Consider the following 26,135-nt stretch of genomic DNA (forward strand, 5'->3'; position numbering starts at 1 on the left):
ATCCATATTCCCATTATTTACCAAATGAACACGACATTCAGCATTTCCACACCATAAAAGCTTTATTTACTCTTAACAGGACACTCACATCACGGTAACGCTACCAATGGGCTGTTCCACACATCCTCCAAATACTCTGCTTTGCTACAGCAACAGCCTGCATGAATAAAAACTATACGGTGCAAACACAGAAAGCCCAGGATGGATACAAGCAGCTAAGGCAACAACACGACACACACGTACAGTTAGCTTTTGACCGTACACACACACCTGCTCACTCTGAAGCCTTCAGGGACATTCTCAAGCGTGCGCTGATCCCCCAGACATCGATTCCCTTTTTAAAAGCATTTCTTGGGTGATTGACTACGTGGTTCAAAGTGCAGGTGAAGGTGCACCTGCACTTTGAACAGGTGCACCTGTTTAATCAAAAGATTTAATCCCAGTGTTCACACGAAACAATAATTAGACATGGCTGCAGTTGGAGCACTAAAACCTAAATACAGTACATTGTGGGTAGTGCATATATTTGTGTTTCGTAACTTTGGATATCTAAGCTTTGTTAGATGTTAGCTTGCTTAAAATAAATACTCTTTCCAAATGACCCTCTTAAAATTTTACCTAAAAATTGAACATTCCTTCTGAAAAGTGCCACACTCATACAATAAACCCTTTCATAAATTTTACCTCTACTCTAAATAATCTTCCCTTATACATATATGCAGGAATCAGTCAGCATGAGCAGCTGCCACTGAAATGTGAAGCAGGTTTCCTGTGGGAGTAAAGCCGTTATCTGGCAGCGGTTCAGATCGCAGCCGAGGCGTCGTTCTCTTTGGGCCGCACCCGGGTCACGTGTTCCAGCTGGCCGGCGTCGGACACATCGTAACTCGTCTTGTACTTGGCCAGGATTTTCATCAAGGGACGGAGCTTGAGCCACCACTGCTCCTTCGGGATCCGGTGGCTAAAGAAAGAAAAAGAAGAAACTGAAGGTTTCACTTGAGACAATACTAACAAGAGTAAGAGATTTGTACAAATTCAAGCACAGTAACTTGCAAAAAAAAAATGAAGACGCTTATATTAAAATTCACCATGCTGATAAACAGTTTTCAGAATGTTTTGCAAAGAAATCCCCCCCCCCCCCAAAATCAACTATTCATCCTCCATAACAAAACTTTATCTTGCACTGCAGTTCCAGCTTTCCACATTTTTTTTTGTAAAGTAGCTAAAGCTTTGTCACATTTGATGGAAAGCATCTCGCAAAATTCTGAGACCTTCACAAAACAAATAAAAAAACAAAATGGGTGATAAATCATTCAGGCTTTCAGGGGTTTGAATACTTTGGCAAGGAAATGTTGGTCTCACCTTCAGCACATTACTAGAAGGACATGCAGAGTCTGTGGGGCTAAATTTGGGACAAACTCCTTTTGTTCAGTGTATGGAAGCTGTGATGGGGCTGCAGCTCTAAAACAGCTGCAACATTACAGCTGGCAGTAAAGAGAGCACAGAATATCTGAGTAACCTGAAGGAATGCTACTTCAAACTGAAAACAAGTAATTAAGAGTTTATGAATTGAGACAGTTATAAACGGGAACATCTAGTGTAAAATTATGTTAAATAAATTCAGTTTCTGCTCTGTGGTGAATGTTGTAACAATGTCATCTCCAAACACAGAAGTCAGTTAAGATCTGAAATCTTTACTGACTCAATGATACAAAGCAGGAATCCAACCAGCTTTACCTGTTTGGGTCATTTTGACGCATTGTGGATTAGGGTCAAAATGAATACATTGATTGCTAAGGAGAGCGTACATAGCTGTATTCAGGAAAATGTTCTCCTGCCATCTAAATGAGACAAAACTCAGGCTTTACAGTTGCAAGATATATCTGGGAACTACATGCCAAGATACGTCTTGCATAATTTCATGTAATGGTTCTCTTTTAATCCTAAACATATGTTCTTTTTAAAGTAGATATAGGTCTTTGGACAGCGTGACTGGAAGGATAAAAATAGAATCTCTATCTTACACAAAGTCGGTCTCTTCCCTGAGCTGAGCGACAGGTTGAAAGACCATGGCCCGTCGGCGCATCCCCAGCAGGCAGGCGGTGTCCTCTGAGTTGGTGAACACTCTTCCTGTATATAAGGAGAATGTAAACTTTTACAGCCAAGACAAAACAGTGAAAATCTCCCAAAAACATTAATGTGTAATGAATCCTTCTCAGACTGAAGTTCATAAGCAGGTAGTGTGACGCACCTTCTTTGTATGACTCCTTGAGTGTCCGTGTGATCCACTGTATGGCTTTAGCTGCAACCTTGGTGCCAAAGTTTCTGTCGAAGGGAGACGGAGCGCCGCCCTGTTAAAGGGAAGATAATGGCACCGCATGACGGATTCTACAAGATTTAGTAAAAGAAAATACTACAAAATACTAGAGTACTTTAAAAGATACTTCTATTGACCATTATAAATCAACATTCAAGGGATAATTAAACCAGACTTTATAAGTTTTTACCTGCTGCATGTGACCCAGGATGTTCTTCCTGCAGTCGAACACACCTCGACCTTCTTCAGAGTACAGCTGGTAGATGAAATCAGTGGTGAAGTTTTCGTTGCAATTCTCATTTCTAAAATAAACAACAGAGGCAAAAATGAAAACAGGAAAAAGAAGACATACTTGACGTGAAGAAGATGCCCCACATTGCAATATATTTAGGTATATGATTTAAGAAGCCTGCAGGCATGAAGGCAAATCTGTGGATCAACATTTATGGTCAAATGGACTGAAAAAGTCTGCTTTGCTTTTTGCTTGTTATGACACAGATAACTACAGTCAGGACATATTTCTGAACATCAAATACACAGACAGCTATGGGTTTCACATTGTTCCTTCTAAAGCAATGCAAGTTAAAAATGACGGCTCACGACCAGAGCAGATAGCCTTACTACTTACTCAGTTAATAGCTAAATGAGGAAAAAAAAACATTTCCACATAACACATCAATAGAAGTTGTTATTGTGTTTAATTAGATCAGTTCATCCTGTTTCTAAGTTCATGAAACTGCTGTGTACTGTGTTTTACAGCCTGCAGATACTCTCCATCCATTATTGTTCTGTTTTTAGTGTGCTGTAGTAAATTATTATGCAGGTGCACCCCTCAGCACAGCCTCACAATGTCACCTACGCTCTGTTCAAAATATTACATTTGTCCTATTTCCACAGAGCTTCATCCTGCTGGGAGCATTTTAAACACTGCAGTGGACTAAAATAACCGCAACACACAACATCACAGAAGTCTGAAGGGTCACTTTGAAGGCTGGAAAATAACATAACAGAGTTTTCAACAATGGAAACATTTTCATGACAGTTTAACATTTTCATCTGTTAGTCTCTTCTGTGTTGACGAAAGCTCGACCGACACCAGCAAATTGAAAACACAACAATCTTTCCCAAAATGAATGAAACTCACCGGAGCACCAAGCCTCTCTGGATGCTCGTCTTCATTTTCTGCGTCAGATGCTCGACGTTGGCCTGAAAACAGAGGGAACTTAACGGGAACCTGAGGGAAGAACGCCCGCTGCCTCCAACCTGTACAAGCATCTGCTGCTCTGAGACTCCTCAGTGGGCTCGCTCCACATGACAGAGGCGCAGTGCAACAAAACCACCACCAGAGGGCGACACAACCACGTTTTTAGCAACTGAATGCAGAAGGAGAGATAATGTTAGTTTAGGTATTAAGAGTCCATTAAGGTTCTTCTGTGAAATTTTAATCACTTCTCTACATGAAAGAATATTTAGAAGTCTAAATGTTTTCCAGAAATCAGGAGCAGGATTTAGTATTTAAAGTTTAACATTTATCTACTTTATCAAATTGTAAAAAAAAATATGTTTTAAGGTATTTGCTTATCTTACTTTATTGAAATCATTCATAGGCTATTGTTATTGCATTTTTGTGCAGTACAATGTGACAGTGTGGCTGTTTTAAATGTGAAATGAATGGCATGTTGCTCTGCACACCTTTCCTCCTTCACATCACTGTTTGTTGTTGCTGCTATGTATGCAAGTCTATTTTAGACAATGTTTAAAATTTTACTCCATTTACTCTTCAGCCGCCTCTTTTTATCATCACCGTTCTGTTGTCTGCTTTATATGAAGTCAATATTTCTTATCTGCTTGTAAATCGAGCGTATTGATCATTTAATCAAAACCTTAAAACCTCTTAACTTCACATGGAAACTAATTTTTAATAAATGCCTCAAGCCTCCCACTACTGGTTAGTAAAACATTAGAATATTTTCACTTCAAAAGAAACGATTTGAAAACCAAAAAGTGCGATTTATTAAAATTCTTATCAGTAAATTTAAAGAAAACAAACATCTCGTTTTTGGGACAATGGTAACAACAAACACTGACAGTCCTCCTGTCTCTAATCCTCTAAAGAGATCTGGCTGTTATGGAATGAATGATGCAGCTCCGAGGTTATTTATAAATTCCCTTGTATGCATATTTTTAATCTGGCTCACGTGCAAATTCCTGACACCTCCTGACTGCAGCAGAAGCAAGATGCATGTGAACTAACATCTGATATACCAAGTTGTCATATACCACATGCAATTTACCCAGCAGGTTCATAATTGTTATGCTGCATTAACATGTATTTGAATCTGACCTGCAGGTCACGGATGTCAAACGGCTCCTCGTAGATGTAGACGGTGTCGGCTCCTGCAGCCAGACCGCCCACCGTGGCCAAGTAGCCGCAGTAGCCCCCCATAGTCTCAATGATGAAGACCCGCCGCTTGGTGCCGCTGGCAGACTGCTTGATGCGATCGCATGTCTGATTCACACAGAAGTTACAGTTTAAAAAACATTTCCGACTCTGTTCGGGGATGCAGCTGCAGAGAACGCATTTCAAAAGCAGAGCTGAGACAAGTCAAACCGGATCATTTCAGATACTATAGAACATATGATGGAATTATAATGATCCATTTGGAATCAGAGAAACTTCAAACTGGAGCATAAAATAACAACAAATGGCATAATTGTGACAGATGAAGAGATGACAAAAAACAACTGCAGCTCTGCTTTAGAGTGAATAAAAATCCCTGCAGGGTATTGATATCACAATGATACACAGGTTGACTTCATATGGTGCTGCAGAAATGTTAAAATCATAAGGTTTTTATTCAAGTGTCTGCATAAAAATGAGACAGTAAAGAAAAACAGCAAATATATTCCTTAATTTTGTGACAGAAAATAGTCAATATCAATTAAAAATAAGAATTTAAAACCACCTGATGGTAAATAATCCCAGTCAACTTTGTTATGTTGAAGCACAATTACTTGAATATTTCATTGTTTCTAAAAGGAGTCAATCTTTAAATTCTAAAGGTTAAAGCATATTCAAAGTCAAGCTGTACATAACAGTGAAATCAACCAAATCAGATTCAATTTATCTGAAAACTTCCTTTTGGCAAAATTCAATCCATCAAATCATGCAGATTGCAACACAATAATATGTAGTTACAACTTTTCAAGAAAACACAGATACTCAGTGAAACATGCAGGTTGTGTACTCACAAGCTTCTGTTTGTCCATTGATATTTGAAGTGGTGCTGAGGGGTTCAGCAGACATGTTACCAGCTTAATCTGGGCTTTTCTTATTGAACCCGTAGGTATTTTTGATGCGGTTGTACAAGAAGACCTCAATAATTTTGATTTAAGTTCTATTCGATACACTAAAATGTGCTATTTCTCATTCTTTTTTCTGGACTCATGACCCATTCGTTGTGTTTCTGTTTTTGGGCCTTACCTCCACAATGGCGTTGAGCGACGTGTCGGCTCCCAGACTGTGGTCAGTGCCCGGCACATTGTTACTAATGGTGGCAGGCAGTATGCACATGGGAATGCAAAACTCCAGGTAGTTGGCCCGGGCCTCGTACAGCTCCAGCAGGGACTCAAAAGCCTGATGGTGGTGGCCCGTAATATGCAGTTAGACCACTAGGGGGGGAACTTACAGCTCTACATGTCTTTACCAACTGATCATAAAGACAGAGTGTTGCCCTCATCCTGTATCCTTCTTTTCTGTCAAAATATGTTGGGTCTAAACTCAACTCTGTTTTGCTAAACACAATTTTATGTTTTATACGAAATAGAAAGCAATAGAAAATGAAGGATACATGAATGGGGCAGCCTTTTACTTTTACTGGAACCATGAACATTCAGCTCTGTAATGGGTGGGCTGCTTAGCTCGCTCTCTCCAGGACGTCAGGGATGGGCTTTGGCTTCTCATTGGCTGCGAGGGGACAGAGCAGGGTGCAGGAGTGAGGTCATCGCAGTGACAAGTCACGGTGTTGACGCGCAGAGATAAAGGCCGAGGTGGGACTGCAGAGGATCTGACTCCATTTATGTCCATCCAGCAAAGAGTCTCGAAACAAAACGCACCAGCAGGCTTGACTTTAACGAGGAACTTATAGTCTGTGTCGTTTGGAGGAGAAATAAGCTGAGTCGGAGCGCTGCCCACTTACCGAGTGTGTATCAGCACACAAACAGCAAACTGCACTGACACGACACACTCAGACAACAAGGACTATGGTGCAAACATGCAACAAGTCACTGCATGCTCTGACTTACCTGGCACCTCTGCAGACCAACTCACCTCCAACAACCAACAGCAGAAACATGTTTCTGACTCATCAGCTCCTTTCAGGGACAATTCAACTCATCAGGTGTGTTGAGAGAACTACAGACTGTATGACGTTTATTTTTTATTTATATCTACTGTACTATGTTTATCCATCACTGTTATTGGATGGTTTTTGCTCTGTGAGAGTAGATGTATTATGATTTTTCCTCCAAAGTCAGCCAAGGTTAAGCAGCTAAAGCTAAAGGCTAAAGGTCAAGCAGAAGGTCGACGGTGTTTACTGTATACAGGAGAGCAAAACATCACAACAGAATAAAACTTAACACACTGACTGCATCTGTGATCCGTATATCAAGTAGCAAAAACTAGACGTAATAACTTGGCTCTACTAAATAATTCATGCTTAATAACTTCTGGTCGAGTACGTCTCGCTGGATGAGAGATGGATCTTTAACTAATTTAAGCTCATCATAATACGTGGTTCACACAGTATTCAAAAAAACAGATTTTAAAATTACCATAACACTGAATGCCAAATATACTGATTGTAGATGTTCACATAGTTTAGTTTAGTTTCATTTAAACCTCTTTACAGACTCATAGTACGTTCGTATTGTTTTATCTGCCTCAAATAAGCGCCGTGGTAACAATGTTTCTATTGAACCTGCATTTAGCAAAGCAGCTAACAAACAATGGCTTACACATTTAAAAGGTCACTCCAGAATAAATGTTGTGATTTGTTGTATTATTTTGGGTGAACCATAACAAAAGTGTGGATATGTTTTAAACCTTGGTGCAAAAAGCTCCAACTTATAGGAAGAACCTTGATAACTGAAGGAGATTCAAGATCAGCTATCAATGAAATGTATTGATATGAACTGTTTTTGGACTGAATTGGATATATCTCAATGTGTCTTGAAGAAAGCCATATTGTTCAGTTGCATGAGTTTTCTCTGATACTAGAGCTCTAATAATAATAAAAACACTTCAGTTTTCACTTCCTGATGTTGATTCTCGGAAGCGAGCTGGTAGTCAGAAGAGTCCCAAACTCTGATCGACGGGACGCCCTTTGACTGACATCCACAAACACTCGCATGCGCTCAACGCAGCCACACTTACGTCAGTAATGGCATTCAGAGCTGTGTCTGAGCCAATGCTGAGATCTGAACCGGGTATGTTATTGGAGACTGTGGCTGGGATCATAACCATGGGCACGCAGAACTCGGCGTATTTGTCCCGTGCCGAGGAGAGTTCCAGTAATCCAACGTATGCCTGCAGCGTGGAGAGCCAGCATCTTATTGGTTGGGATCAGGACATGAATGGCAGAGAAGTGAGGCGTAACGTGGAGATATTAATGTAGCAGAATGAGAACAAGGATACAGAAAAGCTTTTAGGTAATAAAAAGTCCAGGAAGAAGCTGCAACAGCAATAAGATCCAAAGGAAGATCGTCATTAGCTTAACTGTTTGGTTCAATTATAAATTCTTCTTTTTAGGATACAAAAGTCTGTGAAGTTTAAAAGGAGGGAATGCTAACAGAAAGATTTTAATAAGTTTTGGGTCCAAACATATCTTTAATAAGATATCGTCTGATCTGTAATGTGAAAATTGAGTGGGGAGACAAAACTCATGCTGAATGTGGCTTGTATCCAAGCAGGGAGGCGGGGAGGCGGTATGATGCAGGACGGGGGGCTGCTGATGGGAGAAATGCGGTGGGAAAATTACAGGCACTCTTGGGAAAAACAAAGTTCAGCGGACGAGTGCAGTGGAGGGAGAAGCCAAAGGGAGAGAGCCAAGCCAATCACTGCAGGCACCAGACATGCACAGGAAGCTGATGTTGCTTGTTGCACAAAAAAGATACAAAGATGAAAAAAATTAGCTTTTTCTTTATTGGCAAAGCTGCACTGATCTGTCAGGGGACACCTGGAAATAGTTTATCCATTATCTCATGCAATCAATAATAACTATGATTATTGGAGCAAAAGATTGGCAGTGCTATGCACAACAGCTGTTGCAGCTTTGTCAATAAATAATACACATACAGTACTGTGCAAAAGTTTTAAACCAAACTTAATTTCTTTAGAAGATGCTTCTGAGGCACCAAAATTTCTGAAAATGACTTGATATCATTTCATTACTTTGCACAGTCCTGTGTTTAAAATAAAGCCTGAAACAATTCCTTATGCATCAATTAGTGTTATGCTTAAAAAGTTAAAAAGCCAAGTCATGGTTTTTACCAGCTGAAATGTTAAATAGAGAAAGCTAGTGAAAGCAAAAAAAAACTCCAACAGACTTTAAATAAAGAACAGGTCACCAATGGATCTAAAGAGCATACAAACACCGTTTAAAATGCCAGGCTTTCAAAATCTGCTCAATGTCACACTACAGAAATTTAAAAAAAAGTAAAATAAAAAACTAATTTGTTGAACTGAAATGCCTGTCAGTTTAGCAGTGATGATCACACTTTAAGATCCACTGTAAAATACAAGACAGCAGCAGTGGAAACAGGTTACAATGATTAAAATGAGCAAAATCAATAACTGATCAATCATAACAGAGCATGAATATAAAACAGCAGAATTAAATTCTAAAAGTTTTAGCAATACTTTTTGTTATATTTAAAAATATTAAAATAAATACTGAAGTTTAAATAAAAAAAGATAACTGTCTAATAAATAAAAAATTGACATACCTCAAATCCACCTATAACAAGTAAAGCAGTGATGTTATGGATCCTCATCTGCTCAGCAATTGCATCCAGATGTTTTGCTGGAAGAGTTCTTAATGGGGAATAGAGACAATCTGCTATATTTACAACTTTGTTTTATAGGAAATAATTTTTGTGTGTGTGTGTTTCTGTTCTCACCTTTTTGTCCCCAGCAGAGATCCTCCTTGGCCAGTCCAACCTCCCACATCTCCCCATTTGATCTCCTTGATCTGAGAAGAATAAAACATAAAGCCGCTGAGGTGCTTCTAAAAGACTGCAAAGGAGCTACAGAGAAAAATGTCATGATTACATCAACACAAGATTCCCTTTTAACAGTTCCCAACTAGCAGACAAAGTGTTGAGGCTGTTCATGAGGTGTGAGGTTTTAACAAAGATACTTGCTTTTTCAAAGCAAAAAACTGCAGGGATACATATTTATTTAGATTTGTTATATGATAGAAAAGACAAATATTAGTAAGCTAGAGCAACATTTACTAATAAGGTTATGAAAAGATTATTTTTTATTGCTATTATTATATTTAAAAGCAACAAAGTAAAGAGAGTGGCTCATTTTTTTCCCCTTTACTCTTTTCATATCGCATGAATGCAAGCAGAGTTTTATCAAACAAGCTGCTCTTCACTGCAGTCTGTGTCCTATTTAGAAGAGCTTTTACTCAGGGATCACTGCTTCATGTCTCAGTCATGTCTAATCTTCCTCTGTGACCACCCACCTGGGAGAGTAATCACTTCCCACAGGTCACCACAGCTCTGCTGGAATATCCAAACACGTGTGTGTGTGTGTGTGTGTGTGTGTGTGGTGTGTGTGTGTGTGTGTGGGTGTGTGTGTTTGTGCGTATGTGGGTGTACGAGCAAGTGTTTGCCAGCGGTCAGCAGAGCATGCTGCAGACCGCTTCTTTGCATGAATGGAATTGCTGCTGGGGAAGGTTCAGTAATTGCCTTACTGTAAGCAGCATTGTTTACAGGACGCTGTTGTTGTCACTGTGGTCATTAGGGCTCAGAGGAAGCGGTTAGTGATGGTCCTACATCTGGGCTCAGTCCGTTTATCAGGCTGCACGCAGACTGAATGTTAGTATCCTGCTTGTCATGTCAAGCAGGATACTAACATTAAATTTTGTCTTGTTTCTTTTTATGACACAACATAACTTTTATTCATTTGTCATAAAGAACTTATTGCCTGCATGCTATGAGTGGTAAACTACCCTTGTCACATCTGCTGACAGTATCAGTGGGTAGAGAATATTTTTTTTATTATCAGATGTTTAGATTGTCCTTAAAAATGATTACATTTAAACTATTAAATAAATGATGCCACATGAAAGTAATAAATCCACTCAAAGCATGGTGTTAAATAAACACCACTGATCCCTGTAGGCATGAACTATTCGGAGCAGGAGCGCATCAAACTATATTCAAGAGCATTCTTTTCTTTTCTCCTGTTTTCTTACATTTACATCCAGTGAGATTCCAATTTTAGTAACTGTGTCGATTCATCTAGATATGCTGACACTTTCTCAAAAGCTGTCGTCTTTCTGCAGCACAATCAAAAGTTTCACCTGCGGCGTAAACAACTGCACCGTCACCGTATGCCTGAAGCTGATGATAGGAAACTCCTCTATGAATAACAATTAAACTGAAAAGAGTAGGAGCTAAAAACTGTTCCATGTGGAATTTCTCAAAATTCAATTTTTGGAGATAAAGATTTTATATGTATTATCAGTTACAACACACAATTTGTCTTCCAGATATAAATCAAATCATGAGAATGATTTCTTAGTAAAATTACATTTTGAGAAAAAAAAAATGCTTTCTTCCATTTTGAAAGCAAATCATCTATTTTCTTAAACAAGTGGTGGTTTAAGGATCTCTGACAAGAGGAAGGTTCTTTTAAAAGCCTTTGTTTTAATAGTTTTATCTATTAAGAAAATATAGAGTTCAATGAAATACTGGTGCATCCTTTGAGTTTGGCAGCCATTTTTGGCCTGTACAATTTTTATAATTGGACAAAGAAAAAAGTTTAACTTTTTTGTCTGTTTGTGTGTTTGTGGTGACTCACCTGTCCTTTATAGAAGCCCTCAAAGCCGTCGTTGACAGCAAACATTTTGTGGCCTTCTGTGATTCCCACCCTGACGGCAGAACGCACGGCGGCATTCATACCGGCCGCCGGAGCGCCGACGTTCATCACCGCCACGTTGAAGGAGCTCTGAGGATAGTGGAGGGCAGATATTTCACACAAAACCATGAAAGGTGCTAAATATGCAGTAGATGAAGCAGAATCTGGCTGCTCTGCGAACGTTAAGGGCGTATGTTCTAACCCCGACTTTTAGTCACCTAATGCGTGAATTTCACATTGAGTGTTTGAACATAGCATATGTGAACCTCAGCATTAAAAATGAGGAAATGAAATAGTTTCTGCAATGACAACCTTACATGCAAGAAGCCACATGCTTCTAGAAATGCAGAGAAGCAGCAACTTTTGTTTTCTCATGACAGCCACAGAAAACATCAGCAGCCATGAGCATTAAGAATCTGCTGGCCACTCAGGACCAATAACACGTTCAAGATGTCAGAACCTCAAAAAGAAGACTTTCAGAACTTCTGCTGATAAAGAAACTAAACTTACATTTTATTGAAAATTGACTAATAAGTAATTCCTGACTGTGAAAAAAAAACAATCAAAAACTGTCAAACGTCTGAAACATTGGAACAAAAAAAGTTATATTTTCAGAATCATTTTTATGTAATTTACATTTTCATCTGAAATGTTTAAGGAACAGCATCAAATTCATATAGATATTAAAGTTGTCTCTTTAATTCAGCTTAAGCTAAGCTCTAAAACACAAATGTCTGTCATGCACTTAAAAACTCCAGCATAATTTTGAGTTATGCGTAATGTTACCAGCATCTTTCTCTTCAGACTCAATGCTTATTTTTTATACTTATATGAATTATAGAAGCCATTACTTGTGGGACTATGCTTCAGAATCAATGCATCTCTATATAAGCAATTCTACAACAAAGCAGAACCATGAAAAAGTAAGAAAAGATGGACAGAGCAACTAGTGGGAGCACCGACCCTTTTGTGGCACTCTGTTACCATGACAAAGTGAAAATATGAATTTAAAGAGATTTATTTCAGACATGAATACGCAAAATGTTTTCATTTTTTGTCAGCATGGTAATTGGAAGCCGGCAGCTTGATTAGGAGTCTCAGCTAACTAGCCTAAAACTAATGGTGCGAACTACTCCTGCACAAGCTGCAGAAGCCGACCCATCACATACATGAGATTGCTCTTCATCCTCTGCCTCCTTCTCTTCCTCTCCCTCAAGTCAGTCAGAAAAACAGAGACTCTGTTAGTGTCACAAAAAGACTGCAGCACCCAGGATGCACCTGACCAGGCGGTACCTTATGCTAATGTACAAATCTCACAGCAGCTGTTGGAAAAGATGCATCATTGAAATTAAAACAATGGATTTCTGGTTTGTTTGTATTCTTCATGTTTAGTTGTTTTTGTTTGCAGTGGCGCTTACATTTTGGAGTTCAGAGCGAGCCGTTTGAGAAGCAAGCAGTCTGTAGGTGCTCAGATTATTTTCAAAGCTCCTGCACATTGAAAATAGAGTTAAAGTTTTTAGTTAGCACAAATCCATTACATACCTTGCTTTGCAATTTCTTTGCAGATGACTTATTTGCACATTTCATGAGTTTTGTCTCGGACCTACCTGCCGCGCAGTCTGACCGCCTCATCAAATTTCTTCTCATCCATGGCCTTCTGTACCTCTTGAGTCTGATGGCAAAACAGAAGAGCTGCTTTACTGAAACACAAATGCATTCAGCATGTAGCCGGTCTTCTCTTTGAGCACGTCTGTTGGTAACTACTGATATATGGTGAGAAAAGTTCAGTGAAATAGGAACCACCTGGGGATAATTTCAGAAAATAACTGTCAAAAAAGTTATTTTTCATTTTGATTTCTCTTACAAAACACAGGGAAATTGTGGGTAACCTTGTCCTGAGTGACAGTGTGCTATCAGATCAATAAACCTCCACCTACTTACCTTGATTCACCATGGCAACTACATCAAGATAATACATGGAGAGAATTTTCATCAAAGCAAAGTTAATAAAACTGGGGCACTTAGGAGGAAAAGGTGCAATGGGGTAAAACTAAAACTCTCCTTGTCGTCAGTCAAAAGAAAAAAGTAATAAGATCAGTCGTACTTTGTAAGCATTGCTGCTTCTTTCACAATTCATTAGTGAAGTTATCTGTTCTGCCTTTCATGAGTTACTAATTAAGACTGCCATGTTCTGAGTATATGTGAGGTTTCTGAATTGCAAAAACCAGAGGAGTAGACTGAAACTCTGCAGGGTTGATATGGAGGGCTAACGGTGATAATGAGTGTATTCCCTCTTGAAGGGTGACACATATCCACTGCATGGCACTTTATCAAATACATAACTGTCGTCTGAACATCAGTGGTCTGTTCTGTCATGGCACACCTGGTGGTTCAGTCTTCTACCTCACACTCGTCCTTTTAGAAACAGGGTGAGATGATAACAAGCAGTCTGAATCACTGCTTAAAGTTTTGAGAAATTGGTCATTGAGTCTGATGATGCACATGATACACACCAGCCAACTCTCCATACATTTGAGGTCATAAACATAAACAAGCAAACTTACCATCTGAACACACTCCATAAGCGGTAGTCGAACAGCCTGGTTGCCAACGAGAGACACAACACAGGCAGGCGTGTCGGTGGACGCCTCCAGTAACGCCAACACTGCCTCCACGCCCATTCGACTGGCCTGGAAATTCATTTCAGCAGGCGTTTACCAAGCCATCTCCATAAAAGTGAAACAAATGGGATTGTAATTGACTTATGATGACTTACCAAAATCCTGTCAAAGGCAGATGGAGTCCCACCTCTCTGTACATGGCCCAAGATAGTGACCCTGGTGTCAAAACCCAGGCAGCTCACGACCAGCTTTCGACAGAGACATCACAGATTGACAGAAGGTAACAGAATGGCTTTTAAAATTAATATATTCTGCCTCCGATTAGTTTGATATTTGTAAGACTCGATCGCTTCTTGAAATGAAACAGACTTGGGGAAAAAAAACAAAAAAGTAACAGAGGAGAAATCATGCAAAACATTTCCTGTCATGTTGGTGTGTGCCAAAAAATGGACATGCAAGGTCAACTTTCCAGGAAGTTGAGCGGAAACAAAAAATGATGCAGGAACGGAATAAAAAAAAGGAAAATTAAATTGTGAATATTTTTTTTTAGAAATTACCACATGTGAAGCATGAAATGTGGTAATTGTTTCCACCGAGAGGAAACCAAAACCATAAAGAGAAGAAAAAACTCATGCTTATGAAGGAGAATTCGAGCATCCACCAGACGACGAGACTTCGCGACCATACTTACGTCCTTGATATAATCAGGGGTTATTGCCTTGTTGTGGCAATCAATGGCACCCTCAGCTACAATAATAATGTTCAGCCTTTTCTTATCAGCACGGTTCTAGAGAAATATGAAAAGCACAAGTATTTGAAAGCATGACAGAAAACGTTTTGCAGTGACACAAGCTGGATCAAACAATGGAGGATGAACTCAGGACAAAATCAAAGGAAACTTCCGACTTGTTGCTTATTGTCCTCTGTACTTTGCCATATTCCTGGCAGTGTGACAAGCAACTCGACCAAACTGAGATTATTTACATCAATTCTTGAGAACCATCCATTTCCACTTAGTGTTCCAGCTGTTGGTTCTCCTCTGCATCAGTCTGAGACTGAGCTTTACTCACTTTCTTCACTAAATCAGAGGAAATGTGTTGTCCTTGTCTGTCAAGGGCTCCTTCAGCAACTATGATAATGTTCAACCTGGAACCTCGAGATCGACTCTGGACAATAGCAAAAGCACAATGAAGTATGTTGGAAAGTAATAACATCACAATGCATGGACCGCTGTGTTCAAACCGCCCAGTTTGAATTTACAAGAGCTTTGGTTAAAAATTTGTGCATTATTCCTATAATAATAGATGTTGCAGTGAAAAATTCTTGATGAAAGAAACATTTCATGATATCTTCTTGAGACTATGCTATCTCAGAGTTGACCTGCTTTTTCATTTCTAGCCACGATTGGATTTAATTGCTCCCTTGTCTGTGTTTAGTGCAGTGACTGATTCCTTAAATATTAACAGGTAAGTCCAATGCCATTCATTTTCTTAGCGCTTACTGACTGTGTGCCCAAAAGAGTGGTGATAAAGAAGACTTCCAGGAGTTTTATGCATTTGTATTGAAAACATATTCTATGATGATTGGTCTTTAAAAAAATAAAGCACAGAGGTTACCTCAGACAGTTTCTGACACATGTTGTCTTCCCAGCCATCTTCAGGAGGCATCTCTGGAATGAAAACCCAATCTGCTCCACATGCCAGGGCACTGACTAGAGCAAGGTATCTAAACACACATATAGACATCCATATTATTTTGATGTAAGATGGACTTTGGCCTGAGATGCAATTATTAAAAACATAGGCAGCCAAATTGGCACCATAACATCATATATCTTAGAGCAACCTTAATAAAGAAAACGATGAGCCTCCAAAACTTGCAACATGTTTTTAAGAGTTTACATTTAGAATTTTTTTCAGTAATGTATAATTCATACATTCATCATGAATTCATTTACCCGCAGTGTCTGCCCATGACTTCCAGCACAAATGTCCTCTGGTGACTGGAAAACAATGAAAACAAACAGTTCTATCAATTTATGGAGTTACTCATACCTTCTGGTCATTTTGCAACCATGAAGGGATATACTCACCTCTGAGCTGTAGTCATGATAGCATCCACCACCTCAATGATCCGATGCAAGGCTGAGTCAGTGCCAATGGTCATGTCTGTGCCACAGAAGTCGTTGTCGATAGAGCCAACCATACCGACAATGTGAAGCTGAGAATGACTTCTGGCTGCCTTTTCATCTATGAGCCCTGCACACAAAGAAAGGACAAAGAGTTTAAGTATGTAAAGCTGAAGCACAGAAATTCAGAATTTAAGTTGAACAATCACCTTGCTCTGTGAGTTCATTCAAAAGGCCACTCCACTCTTCTCTGAACAGATTGGCTCCGGTCAAGCTGCCGTCTCCACCAATCACACACAGGTAAGTGATGCCCCGCTGAACGAGGTTGTGAGCAGCTTTTAGTCGCCCCTCACGGGAACGAAACTCTTTACACCGGGCACTGCCAATGACGGTGCCACCCTAAAGACAGAGACGATTATAGCAATTACAAGACATTGGAATACAAACATCGGATGTTTTTGAAACCCATGCAACACATGACAGGAGGCTCTGTGGCACAATGGATAGCGCATTGGACTTCTAGACAGACTGAGGTTATTCAAAGGTTGTGGGTTCGAGTCCCACCAGAGTCACTGCATACTTTTTTTTTAGAAAAATGGAAAATCATTCTATATTAGACATACTATGGTGAAAAAGCACAACAGTATTTGACTACCATAGAGGCTGTACATAGCTGAAAGCCTGCTGTTGGGGAAAACCGTGCTTTACATGTTTAAGGTTTTTTTTTACACCGGCACATACATGGTTAAAGGCTCTGTGGCGCAATGGATAGCGCATTGGACTTCTAGGCAGAATGAAGGCATTCAAAGGTTGTGGGTTCGAGTCCCACCACAGTCAGATTTTATCAGAAGGAAAGCCATTCTCCTTTAAATGCATAATAGTGAAGATAAACGTCAGGAAAGTCAACTATCAAAAAAACTCCCAAAAATGTTATGCACAGCCAAAAACCTATTGATGGAAGAATCCTTTCCAATGTTTAAAAAGTGCACACGACCCACTAACGGGATAATATTCCTTCAAGAAATATGTTATTAAAATTGACTCTGCTGCATTTTTCTTGTATTCTGCCATATAATAATTGTTTGACCATTTTCAAGTAGCAATGAAAAGGCTAATGTTCAAATATTCGAATAGTGTCAACTAGCTAGTTGATATTTCTGCAAGACATTGGAATACAAACATAGGATGTTTTTGAAACCCATGCAACACATAAAAGGAGGCTCTGTGGCACAATGGATAGCGCATTGGACTTCTAGACAGACTGAGGTTATTCAAAGATTGTGGGTTCGAGTCCCACCAGAGTCATTGTGTATTTTATATATATATATAAGCTTTTGATTTTAGAAAAAATGGAAAATCATTCCATATTAGACATATTATGGTGAAAAAGCACAACAGTATTCAACTACCATAGAGGCTGTACGTAGCTGAAAGCCTGCTGTTGGGGAAAACCGTGCTTTACATGTGTAAGGGTTTTTTTTTACACAAGCACATACATGGTTAAAGGCTCTGTGGCTCAATGGATAGCACATTGGACTTCTAGGCAGACTGAGGGCATTCAAAGGTTGTGGGTTCGAGTCCCACCAGAGTCAGCTTTTATCAGAAGGAAAGCCATTCTCCTTTAAATGCTTAATAGTGAAGATAAACAATAAGAAAGTCAACTCCCAAAGAAGCTACGCACAGCCAAAAATCTCTTGGTGGAAGAATCAAGGACCATAATTTACAGTAGAATAAGGGAACATGAAGAGCGTGTGAGCAGAAACTTCAACAGCAGGTTGTGCTCACCACTTGCAGAACACTGGAGACACTTTCCCACGTCGCCTCTTTGATGTAATCTCCACCGTCTACCATCCCCTGATACCCCTGAGATGAAAAACCAACACAAAGGCAAGAAATCATTCACTTCTTAATTTAAAAAGAAAATCCACATTTTGAAGCAATAAGTGAATCACAATCCTATTTATACAGGAATGATTCTAATATTATCTGCAATTAATTGTGAGTAATCCATGTATTATCAACACATTAGAAGATGGAGCTAAATAACATGCAAGCTTCATAAAATGTATATGATGTATATATGCACTATGCTTGAAGCTTGAGTCATGCTGGTCCCTGATTCCCAGTGACAGCCCAGTACAGATGAGCTGTCAGCACAGATTTAGTGTAGCTGAGAGAGGCAGGTACTGCAGACTCTCCATCGTCATGTCTGGACTCTGAGTCATTCTCACCTCGTGAATAAAGTAGACTTTGGCTCCCACATAAATCCCCATTCGGACTACAGCCCGAACGGCTCCATTCATGCCTGGGAACAAAGAGAAAATTAGAGCCTTTTCAAGCATTTTCAGAAAGTTGATTATTGCTACAGACATAAAATTGGTGCTATGTGATAAACAGTAAGCTCATGGGTCACAAAAGAGTCTCTTGCTTGTTTTTCCCAAAACAACCAAGAGAGACTGAATCCAGAAGGTACTTTATTGAACATATTTGTTTATATTGAAGAGCTAAAAGTTCTTAAAAAGCGCTCTGGTTCAAACACACTGCATAAATAAAGTCCCACAACTCCATAACTCTCTTGATTCAAGAAGAGCTGGAGTGTGGTGAAAAAAATCTTCAGACCTCTGAAGATATACATACAACATTCTATAACCACAAACCTCAGGGGTGCGAGGTTTTATCTGATAAAACCTCATTCCGACACATGACCAGGAAGGCCAGATCTGCAGATGTAAAGCTAACAGATTTTCCACCTGAGTGCCTGGCAGCTCCTCCAGTGCCAGCATGCACTCTTTAACTCCTTCCCTGATTAACTCTTTCCATGACCTGTCAAGTTCAGTTTATAGATCTCCTTTTGTATCCTACTAGTTTCACATGCTGAATTAAACAGGAAGCTGTGATTTGTTTCAAGCTTAGAAGATTATTTTAAAAGCTGCGAGATCAGCTATTTTAAAAGCTGATCTCGCACTGCTCTCTATTTTTTAACTATTTAGTGGGTTTTTTTCAGTCTTAATGGAATGATTTATTTGTTCCCCACAACTATGTGCTAATTCTGTTGGTCTACCTCATAAAATCTCTGTTAAACACTGACTTGTAATGTGACAAAATGTGAAAAGGTTTAATGAATTTTGTTTACAACACTTGTATTCATTTTAAATTAACTTTTACAGATTTTCATAATGTCATTATAATAACCAAGTAGTGAAAATCTGACACAGCCTCGGTTACCTATCTACCCAGTGACCTCAGTGTCCTGCTCTTTAAATGAGCTGAAACCAGCAGCATAAACAGGGAGGGGCAAGATGAAGGCTGGGGGAAAGGAGGTCAAAACAGAGTGAAGCTGAGACACAGAGAGCCGGAGAACCGGAGAGCCCAGAGAATGTTGTGCCAAGTCTGGAAAAAGCCTGTCAGAGCACTTAGTGCAATTAGACAAGAGGCAGGCTTTAAATCTCAGACTACGTCTGGGATCACAGAGCTGCTGTTGCTTTACATTAACAGGTTGATCAGAACATACCGGCCTGTTTATGTGTTAGCTGGTGGATGGTCTGTTTCTGAGGTAAACGTGGATTAAAGGCAGGATTTTAGGTTTGCATTGTTCCTCAGACTCAGAGATGAAGGTCCTCTGGCAATCCAAAGGTTGTGGGTTTGATTCCAGTTTTCTCTTGCCACTTATAGATTTGTGTTAAAAGCAACTCAAGCTTTTAGTCCCGATTTTCCTACCAATCTATGTATTGGTATCTGTTGGGTGGATGTGGGTCATTATGACTGGAAAAGTGCAACATAAACTGTTTTTCCCCAACAAAAAAGAATAAAAACATGTTTTCTAATCATAGCATAAATGTAATTTATAATCACACATTAAGGTGTACTTTTTTTGTGCAAAGATTAAAAAGCACTTTTTAATGCAGTTGCACAATTTACAATGTTTGATTTAAGTATGTTTATTCAGTGAGGAAAAAGTAAAATGTTAAAAATAATTATTCTCATGGCCCTAAGCTCTGTTGTCCAGTGGAGTATTTCCTGTGCTGGTGCTAAATGTTGCTGTGACCCTTTGACCTTACAATATTCTGTGGTGAAGCAACTGCAGAACATGTTGTTCATACACAGCGTTCAGCTGCGCAGAGCATCCCCCCATAGCACCGAGTGACATTTATCTCAGTGCACAATAACAGACTTCCTGCAGCCAACCATATATTTCCTAGTAAGCTGAATGTTTTTGTTTTTGCTATTACACTTTTTAGATTTGTAAAAGATAATGCAATTGAAAGAAAAAAAACACTTCTTGTAAAAAAGAGTGTTTAAATTATGGGATTAATTAGGGAAAAAAATCGATTTCGATTTTTTTCCCTGTTTTATTTTGGAGATTTTTTCTACATTGTCTTGTCTTTCTTCCCGTTTCATTTGTGAAGCATGTTCCTTGAATAACCTCTGACCTTTGACATCTGGTCATTGTTTGCTAAGGTCTTGTTAATCCGGCGCTTCCTGTTGTGCTCGTACCCGGCTTCCTTTGGTTCACCATCAGGTTTACCATGTTGGAAATAGAAGAGGCAAGAATATCTACAGGAAGACTTCTGGCTTAAATATGATTGAAAAGCTGTGAGGGTTGATTACCAGGTGTAACACAGTTGAGAAGGGTACAATATGTTTTAGGTAGATGGGCCAATAGGTTCGGCTGTCGGAGCACGATGGGTGTTTAAATGACACACATACACAGTTGAGTGAATTTAAAAAACAATTAGCTTTAGTAACATGAATCATAAACTCACAAGTGGACAAGACATACAATTAAGAAAATAAAATTACACACAATAAAATACATGAAATAAAAACAACAATACTTGGCCAAATGCTAAATATCAAATTTAAATCTATTGGGTGCACCCTGGTAGTTTGCGCTACCAGGGTGCTGTGAGTGACGTCTTCAGGGGTTTTTGTTCTAAGTACATCTGCTAAGTTCATCATAATATTTTACATAACAGCAAACACGGTGAATAAAACAGAAAAGCTGCGCTCTAAATGTTTTTCACAAGTTTTCAATAATGTGCTCCAAAGGATGGGAATATTTTGGTCAAGCTGAGGATGTGAAGAGATTTAAGGATTTTGGGAAGAAGTGCAACAGAAAACAAACATGATGAGGTGAAGCGATTAAAAAAAACACCTTCAGTGAGTTTTTAGAGTCCAGGCAGGTTTTTGTTTGCAACGTTTTTCTCTGAATGTAATATTTATATTAACTTTTTAGAGATTTTGAACTGATTAACCTGTATGTATGAAGAAGTTGTGCAGCTGACTAAATTAACCTCATTGACCTTTAACCAGATTTAATTTTATGTGGATAACAATAATATCTAAATTTGTGAAATTCAACTCTTTGTGCTCAAACGTAATAAATAAAATTATAAACACAAGTCATAAGTAAGTTATGTAAAAACAATGTATTCTCCAATATTATATTATGAGAAAAAGGTTCAAGAGGAACTGATTATTTTTCAATTGGAGATTATTTTATTTCCAGCCAGTCTCATAGTTGACGTTCTGAATACTTTGGTATTTTGATTTGTAAACACACCAGCACTAACATCCCATCCCTTCTCTGGCTCTGTGGCTCCTGTCCGCACCGAGTGTGTGGGATGTGACAACTCACCGGATGGTGACCTCATTCTTTACTCTGCTCAAAAGCATCATCACAAGAGCTCATTCACTAAACTTGGCAGAGAAAAGGGGGTCCCAAGCAGAATCCCACAACACTAGAATGAATCAGTGTGCGTATTTTCACCGTTCACCTCAGACACGGATACAGAAACTTATGGATGCTGTTTTAGATGCAATCTGAAATTTGCTAAAGCAAGACGAGCTATTTGAGACCATAAATTTTAAAATGACTGAATTCAAAACAAACCATGTGTGAAAAGAAGCTGCACAATGCTTTATAATGAACTGTGTTAAAAAAAGCGAAATAACCATTTTCAAAGATTTTTGTGGCATTTTATGAAGAAGTGTATGTATTTAAAATATGTTCATTTTAAATACTTGATTTGATTTATATTCAAATCTGATTCACAACTGAATACAGGTCACATGGTCATGTTTGGATATAAATTATTTTATTAATTCTGGTCATTTGTTTGAATTAACCTGCTGGAACGTAAACGTCCTCTTCAAGTCTTTTGCAGCTTATAAACCCATAGAGAATAATAAGGGCCAAGATGCAGTAACAAATACAACATCCCTTACATCTTAATGATGTCCGCCCCGAACCATACAGTGATATTTGATTTAGATGGATTATAATCATGCAGAAAGCTTATGCATGCAGAGCATTTATACAGTGACATCCAGACTACAAACACTAGATCCCCGGTAGTTTTTGCTCAGAACTTCAGACGCAGACCGACGTCAGTGCTCCCAGATGAGTCTGACTCTGCATCACTTTCACTCTGGCTGCCCAGTTTTAAAGGTGCAGCTATAATTAAATCTCAGCTGCTGCCACAAGAAGCCTGTCCTAAATACAAAGGCTGTCCACGATGTACAGCAGGGGCTCTGACAACTGAGAAAGAGCATATCCCTGCACACTCCCAGCAGCCTATAGGCACACAGTGTTGTGTAACAGCCAACAATAGCACTGGTTTAACTGGTGCATGTGTGTGTCCTACATGGTAAAGTACAACATGCTCTATGCATAGGGAGAGCCAATCAGTAATGAGGTTAAAGGTGCATTCTGTGCAGGCTGCAGAGATGCAGTTAGACCACTGACTACAAAAAAATCATCCAAAAGTTGCCTTTCAATGGCAACCATTATTATACTAATTCAAAAGCTGTTGTTTAGGTACCACTAATGTTATTTTAGCTCTACAAATTCATAATTCAGTCTTTCCATCATCTCTGTAAATACTCGCTGCTCCTCACGTAGCCTGCTTGACCTTCAGGGACAGCAGACGTTAAGTCGCCGAAGGTCACCGGAAGTTGATTCCAAACTCTTTCCAAATAAAAAGGTAAAGCTCTACCAGCAACACTGAGCCGCTTAAATTTGAAAAGCTGCACCGGATGTAGATAGTTGCGTTCATATAAATTGATGTTGGTTCAGTCGTGACTCAGATTCCGTGATGCGGGAGGAATTATCTCTGAGGCAAAAAATAAATAAATAAACAGCTGAAATACACACCATAACATTTCATAACTTTTATATACATAAGAAATATATGTGACTAATACATATTCAAAAATACATAGCTCAAAAAATCTACATAAAATTCTTCAGGAACAAGTTGGAGTAGTTAACTCTAGTCATGTGGGGTTCCGTTGCTGCACCGACTTGTGGAAACTGCAGATAATTAAGGCTCTGAAATGCCGATCAGGTTAGTGACGCCGCCATGCCCCCCCCCGGGGAGTGCGCGCTCAGGTCTGCGCCATCTGTGCATACATGCATGACGTTGCATATTTAGAACACCTCGCATTAAAGAGATACGAGTTATTCAGTCACCTGTTGATACTCTGCTCGCTTCTGAATGCATGCACGAGCCTTGAGTCACGCGCTGGAGGTGTTTCTGGCAGACTGAGAGTCTTTATGAAAACTTGAAACATTTCCCTCTGCAAAGATGGTGCAGCATCCCCGCAGAAAGCAGAGGCGCCGGGGGCTGAGCGCAGGCTGTTGCGTAACAGTCCGGAAGACTCAAGAGCACGCACTTAAATCCCTAGCAGAAAAATATTTGATGTATAAAATATGACAATTTCTTCGGAGGGACTTCTTTCTCCTTCCCTTGTTGTGACGCGCTGATATCAAAGCACACGCTGTTCCTGCTGCCCGGGCAATGTGCAATTTGGGAAGCTTAGCCAGATACACCCTTTATAGGACAGGTGCCTGTCTGTAGTGTTTTTTAAATTAACAATAACCAACTGATGCACTAAAATCAACATAAATTACGGATAAATGATTAGGCTTTTTTTTTTTCCAGGCGGTTCAGACAGACGGCGCCCAGGAACGCAGCCTTTCTGCGCTCCTAACGCAGCTGCTGCGTTAGGAGCGCAGTTAGATTCAGCTCCCTGATCCTGCGCTCATCCTGACTCCAGCTCGCTCTCACAGCCCAACCTGACTCTGTTACCTTGAGCATCTCCGCCGCTGGTCAGCACCGCGATGCATTTCCCAGCTCCAGAAAGATTCTCGAAAAATTTCCGGGTGTCCTGCCGCTTCGGTCCCGTCGCTGCGGCCATGTTTCGGTCTGCCCGGGGTTCAAGTTTAGCTGAACTCCTCAGAAAGCCCACCGGAGGGTGACACTGGGGGTATCTGTGGCAGGAGAGAGGGAGGCAGTTGAAGTTAACGCCCCCCTCCACCCCCCTCCTCTTCCTCCTCCTCCAAAGATCCTACAATAGGACAGATTCCTGCTCCTTTCCTTACAAGGATGAGGATTTCCCACTGTCACTGCCTGTCTTATTTTTTATGATCATTTTCTACATTGATACATTCTTTGAAATGTTTCTATTTTATTCATGTCATCTTGAGACATGAATAAAACATATCTCAGGATGAGGCATGTAGGTTGAAGTCGAGGGATTGAAGTTTCCTTCTTAAAGATTGACTGAACATTTGTCTTCCTTTCTATCTATTTCTAATTTTTAAAAAGGTTTTTGTTCCTTTGAAAGCTTCTGCGTTTCTGATCTTTTTTAAAATTCTAGATTTTTTGGAAACTCAAGTTTAATCTCCGCCCACAGAGGGCGCTGTTTGTCTGACTTCAAGTTGAACTTCCCACCCATTTTCTGTGATTTTTTAGGACATAGACCAAAAGAGATAAAAATATAAAAAGAAACATAAAGATAAATAAAAAAATATCAGTGTCAACTCCTCTAATACATGAGTTACATAACTGCTAAAATCTAACATTTTTCTACCATCTGCTAATTTGAATTTCATTTCTGATTTCAGGTGTGGAAAAGGAAGCAGAGTGGTAAGTCTTCATTTTTTTTACTTGCCTTTGGTTGTCACGATCTGGAATAGAGCTGGAAAGCCTCTGACGCAGGTATCCACCTGACTGGCGGCTGAACGCACCAATCAGGTCCCACGTCTCTTCCAGGACGGGGAGGGGGAGGAAATTCCATCCACTACAACTAGGAAGTCTTTCACTATCAGCCTCAATTCACAACTTTCATCACAATCCAAACACTGGAAGCACAAGGGGATTGTTACAGCACGTAGAGCTGACACAGCCCACACTGATACTGTATCTGGATGCAGTTATGTAACTGATTGCAGACCCAATAGTCTCAGATATAGTCGCCATGCAGTGACCTTGAACATGTCTGGGTCCAGTATCACAATGTCAGACTGAAATGATCGCGTTGGCTTTGTGTGTCTGAGAGGCGGCGTGGCGGCACACTGGCACACGGTACGCTGTGTCCCCTCACACCTGTGGCACCAAATCTACCAGTTTCTTCATTTTCTTTTACTCCAGACACATTGGATTGTTTGAAGATGGAAACATGGGAGCTTCGGGTTCATCGGGTTCAAAGGGCCACGCTGAGGACACTGGATATTCAAAATTCTGCTTGCAGCACAAAAAGATGTCTTGTGATATAAGTGCCTCTCCTCACTTATTCGATTTTCATTCCAAGATCCAAAATGAGGAACTGCTTAAGTTATTAACTTCTAGAATTTGGGTGCCAAATCTTCACAACTTCAGTGATTTAAAATAAAAATTGAAAATGGTTTTAACCAACACTCTGATCTTTCCCAGATGCTGATATTTTTGGAAATGACTAACTTTCAGATCTCAGTGAAAATCAGAAACAACTTTCTTTAAACACAGAGATTAAGTTTGGTTTGATCAAAGGGAAAATTAATTAAATAGCTCAAATTGTAGAGTTTCTTAGCTGAAACAATCCAGTACTGAAATGCAACCGGAGAGCAAATAAAAACAAACGTTATTCCTAATATAA

General features: G+C 39.6%; 1 protein-coding gene and 4 non-coding genes across 9 annotated transcripts; 4 read left to right on the top strand and 1 right to left on the bottom strand.

Annotated features, from left to right (window-relative positions):
- Positions 1-43: 43 nt before the first annotated feature.
- LOC129353106 (ATP-dependent 6-phosphofructokinase, platelet type-like) lies at positions 44-24,517 on the bottom strand. Of its 5 annotated transcripts, XM_055022314.1 has the most exons (23): positions 24,308-24,517; positions 18,446-18,519; positions 18,000-18,077; positions 16,424-16,613; positions 16,179-16,344; positions 16,044-16,088; positions 15,703-15,811; positions 14,778-14,873; positions 14,242-14,334; positions 14,030-14,155; positions 13,073-13,137; positions 12,884-12,953; positions 11,409-11,555; positions 9,494-9,564; positions 9,320-9,407; positions 7,749-7,901; positions 5,799-5,951; positions 4,659-4,823; positions 3,459-3,520; positions 2,505-2,616; positions 2,249-2,348; positions 2,022-2,127; positions 44-958 (listed from the first exon to the last, which is right to left on the bottom strand). In XM_055022314.1, the coding sequence occupies exons 1-23, from the start codon at positions 24,414-24,416 to the stop codon at positions 802-804; spliced, it is 2,535 nt and encodes an 844-aa protein (XP_054878289.1). In that variant the 5' UTR covers positions 24,417-24,517; the 3' UTR covers positions 44-801. The 5 variants fall into 5 exon arrangements, with proteins under 5 accessions (XP_054878289.1, XP_054878287.1, XP_054878288.1 ...); XM_055022312.1 differs by lacking the exon at positions 7,749-7,901; XM_055022313.1 differs by lacking the exons at positions 7,749-7,901; positions 14,778-14,873 and adding an exon at positions 15,157-15,252.
- trnar-ucu (transfer RNA arginine (anticodon UCU)) lies at positions 16,700-16,786 on the top strand. Its single transcript is given in 2 exon segments — positions 16,700-16,736; positions 16,751-16,786. It is a non-coding gene; the product is annotated as a tRNA-Arg (tRNA).
- trnar-ucu (transfer RNA arginine (anticodon UCU)) lies at positions 16,965-17,051 on the top strand. Its single transcript is given in 2 exon segments — positions 16,965-17,001; positions 17,016-17,051. It is a non-coding gene; the product is annotated as a tRNA-Arg (tRNA).
- Positions 17,433-17,519, top strand: trnar-ucu (transfer RNA arginine (anticodon UCU)). Its single transcript is given in 2 exon segments — positions 17,433-17,469; positions 17,484-17,519. It is a non-coding gene; the product is annotated as a tRNA-Arg (tRNA).
- On the top strand, positions 17,720-17,806 carry trnar-ucu (transfer RNA arginine (anticodon UCU)). Its single transcript is given in 2 exon segments — positions 17,720-17,756; positions 17,771-17,806. It is a non-coding gene; the product is annotated as a tRNA-Arg (tRNA).
- Positions 24,518-26,135: the final 1,618 nt, after the last annotated feature.

This window comes from Poeciliopsis prolifica, unplaced genomic scaffold (assembly GCF_027474105.1).
Source record: "Poeciliopsis prolifica strain line A6 unplaced genomic scaffold, Auburn_PproV2 SCAFFOLD084, whole genome shotgun sequence".
Taxonomy (NCBI): domain Eukaryota; kingdom Metazoa; phylum Chordata; class Actinopteri; order Cyprinodontiformes; family Poeciliidae; genus Poeciliopsis; species Poeciliopsis prolifica.

Coding starts and splice junctions, on each gene's coding strand:
- LOC129353106 (XM_055022314.1), bottom strand. CDS start 24,416: ATGGCCGCAGCGACGGGACCGAAGCGGCAGGACACCCGGAAATTTTTC. Junction 13,138..14,029: donor TTATGGAGTGTGTTCAGATG/GTAAGTTTGCTT, acceptor TTTTGCCATCAG/ACTCAAGAGGTACAGAAGGC. Junction 7,902..9,319: donor TTGTTATAGGTGGATTTGAG/GTATGTCAATTT, acceptor TCCACGCTGCAG/GCATACGTTGGATTACTGGA.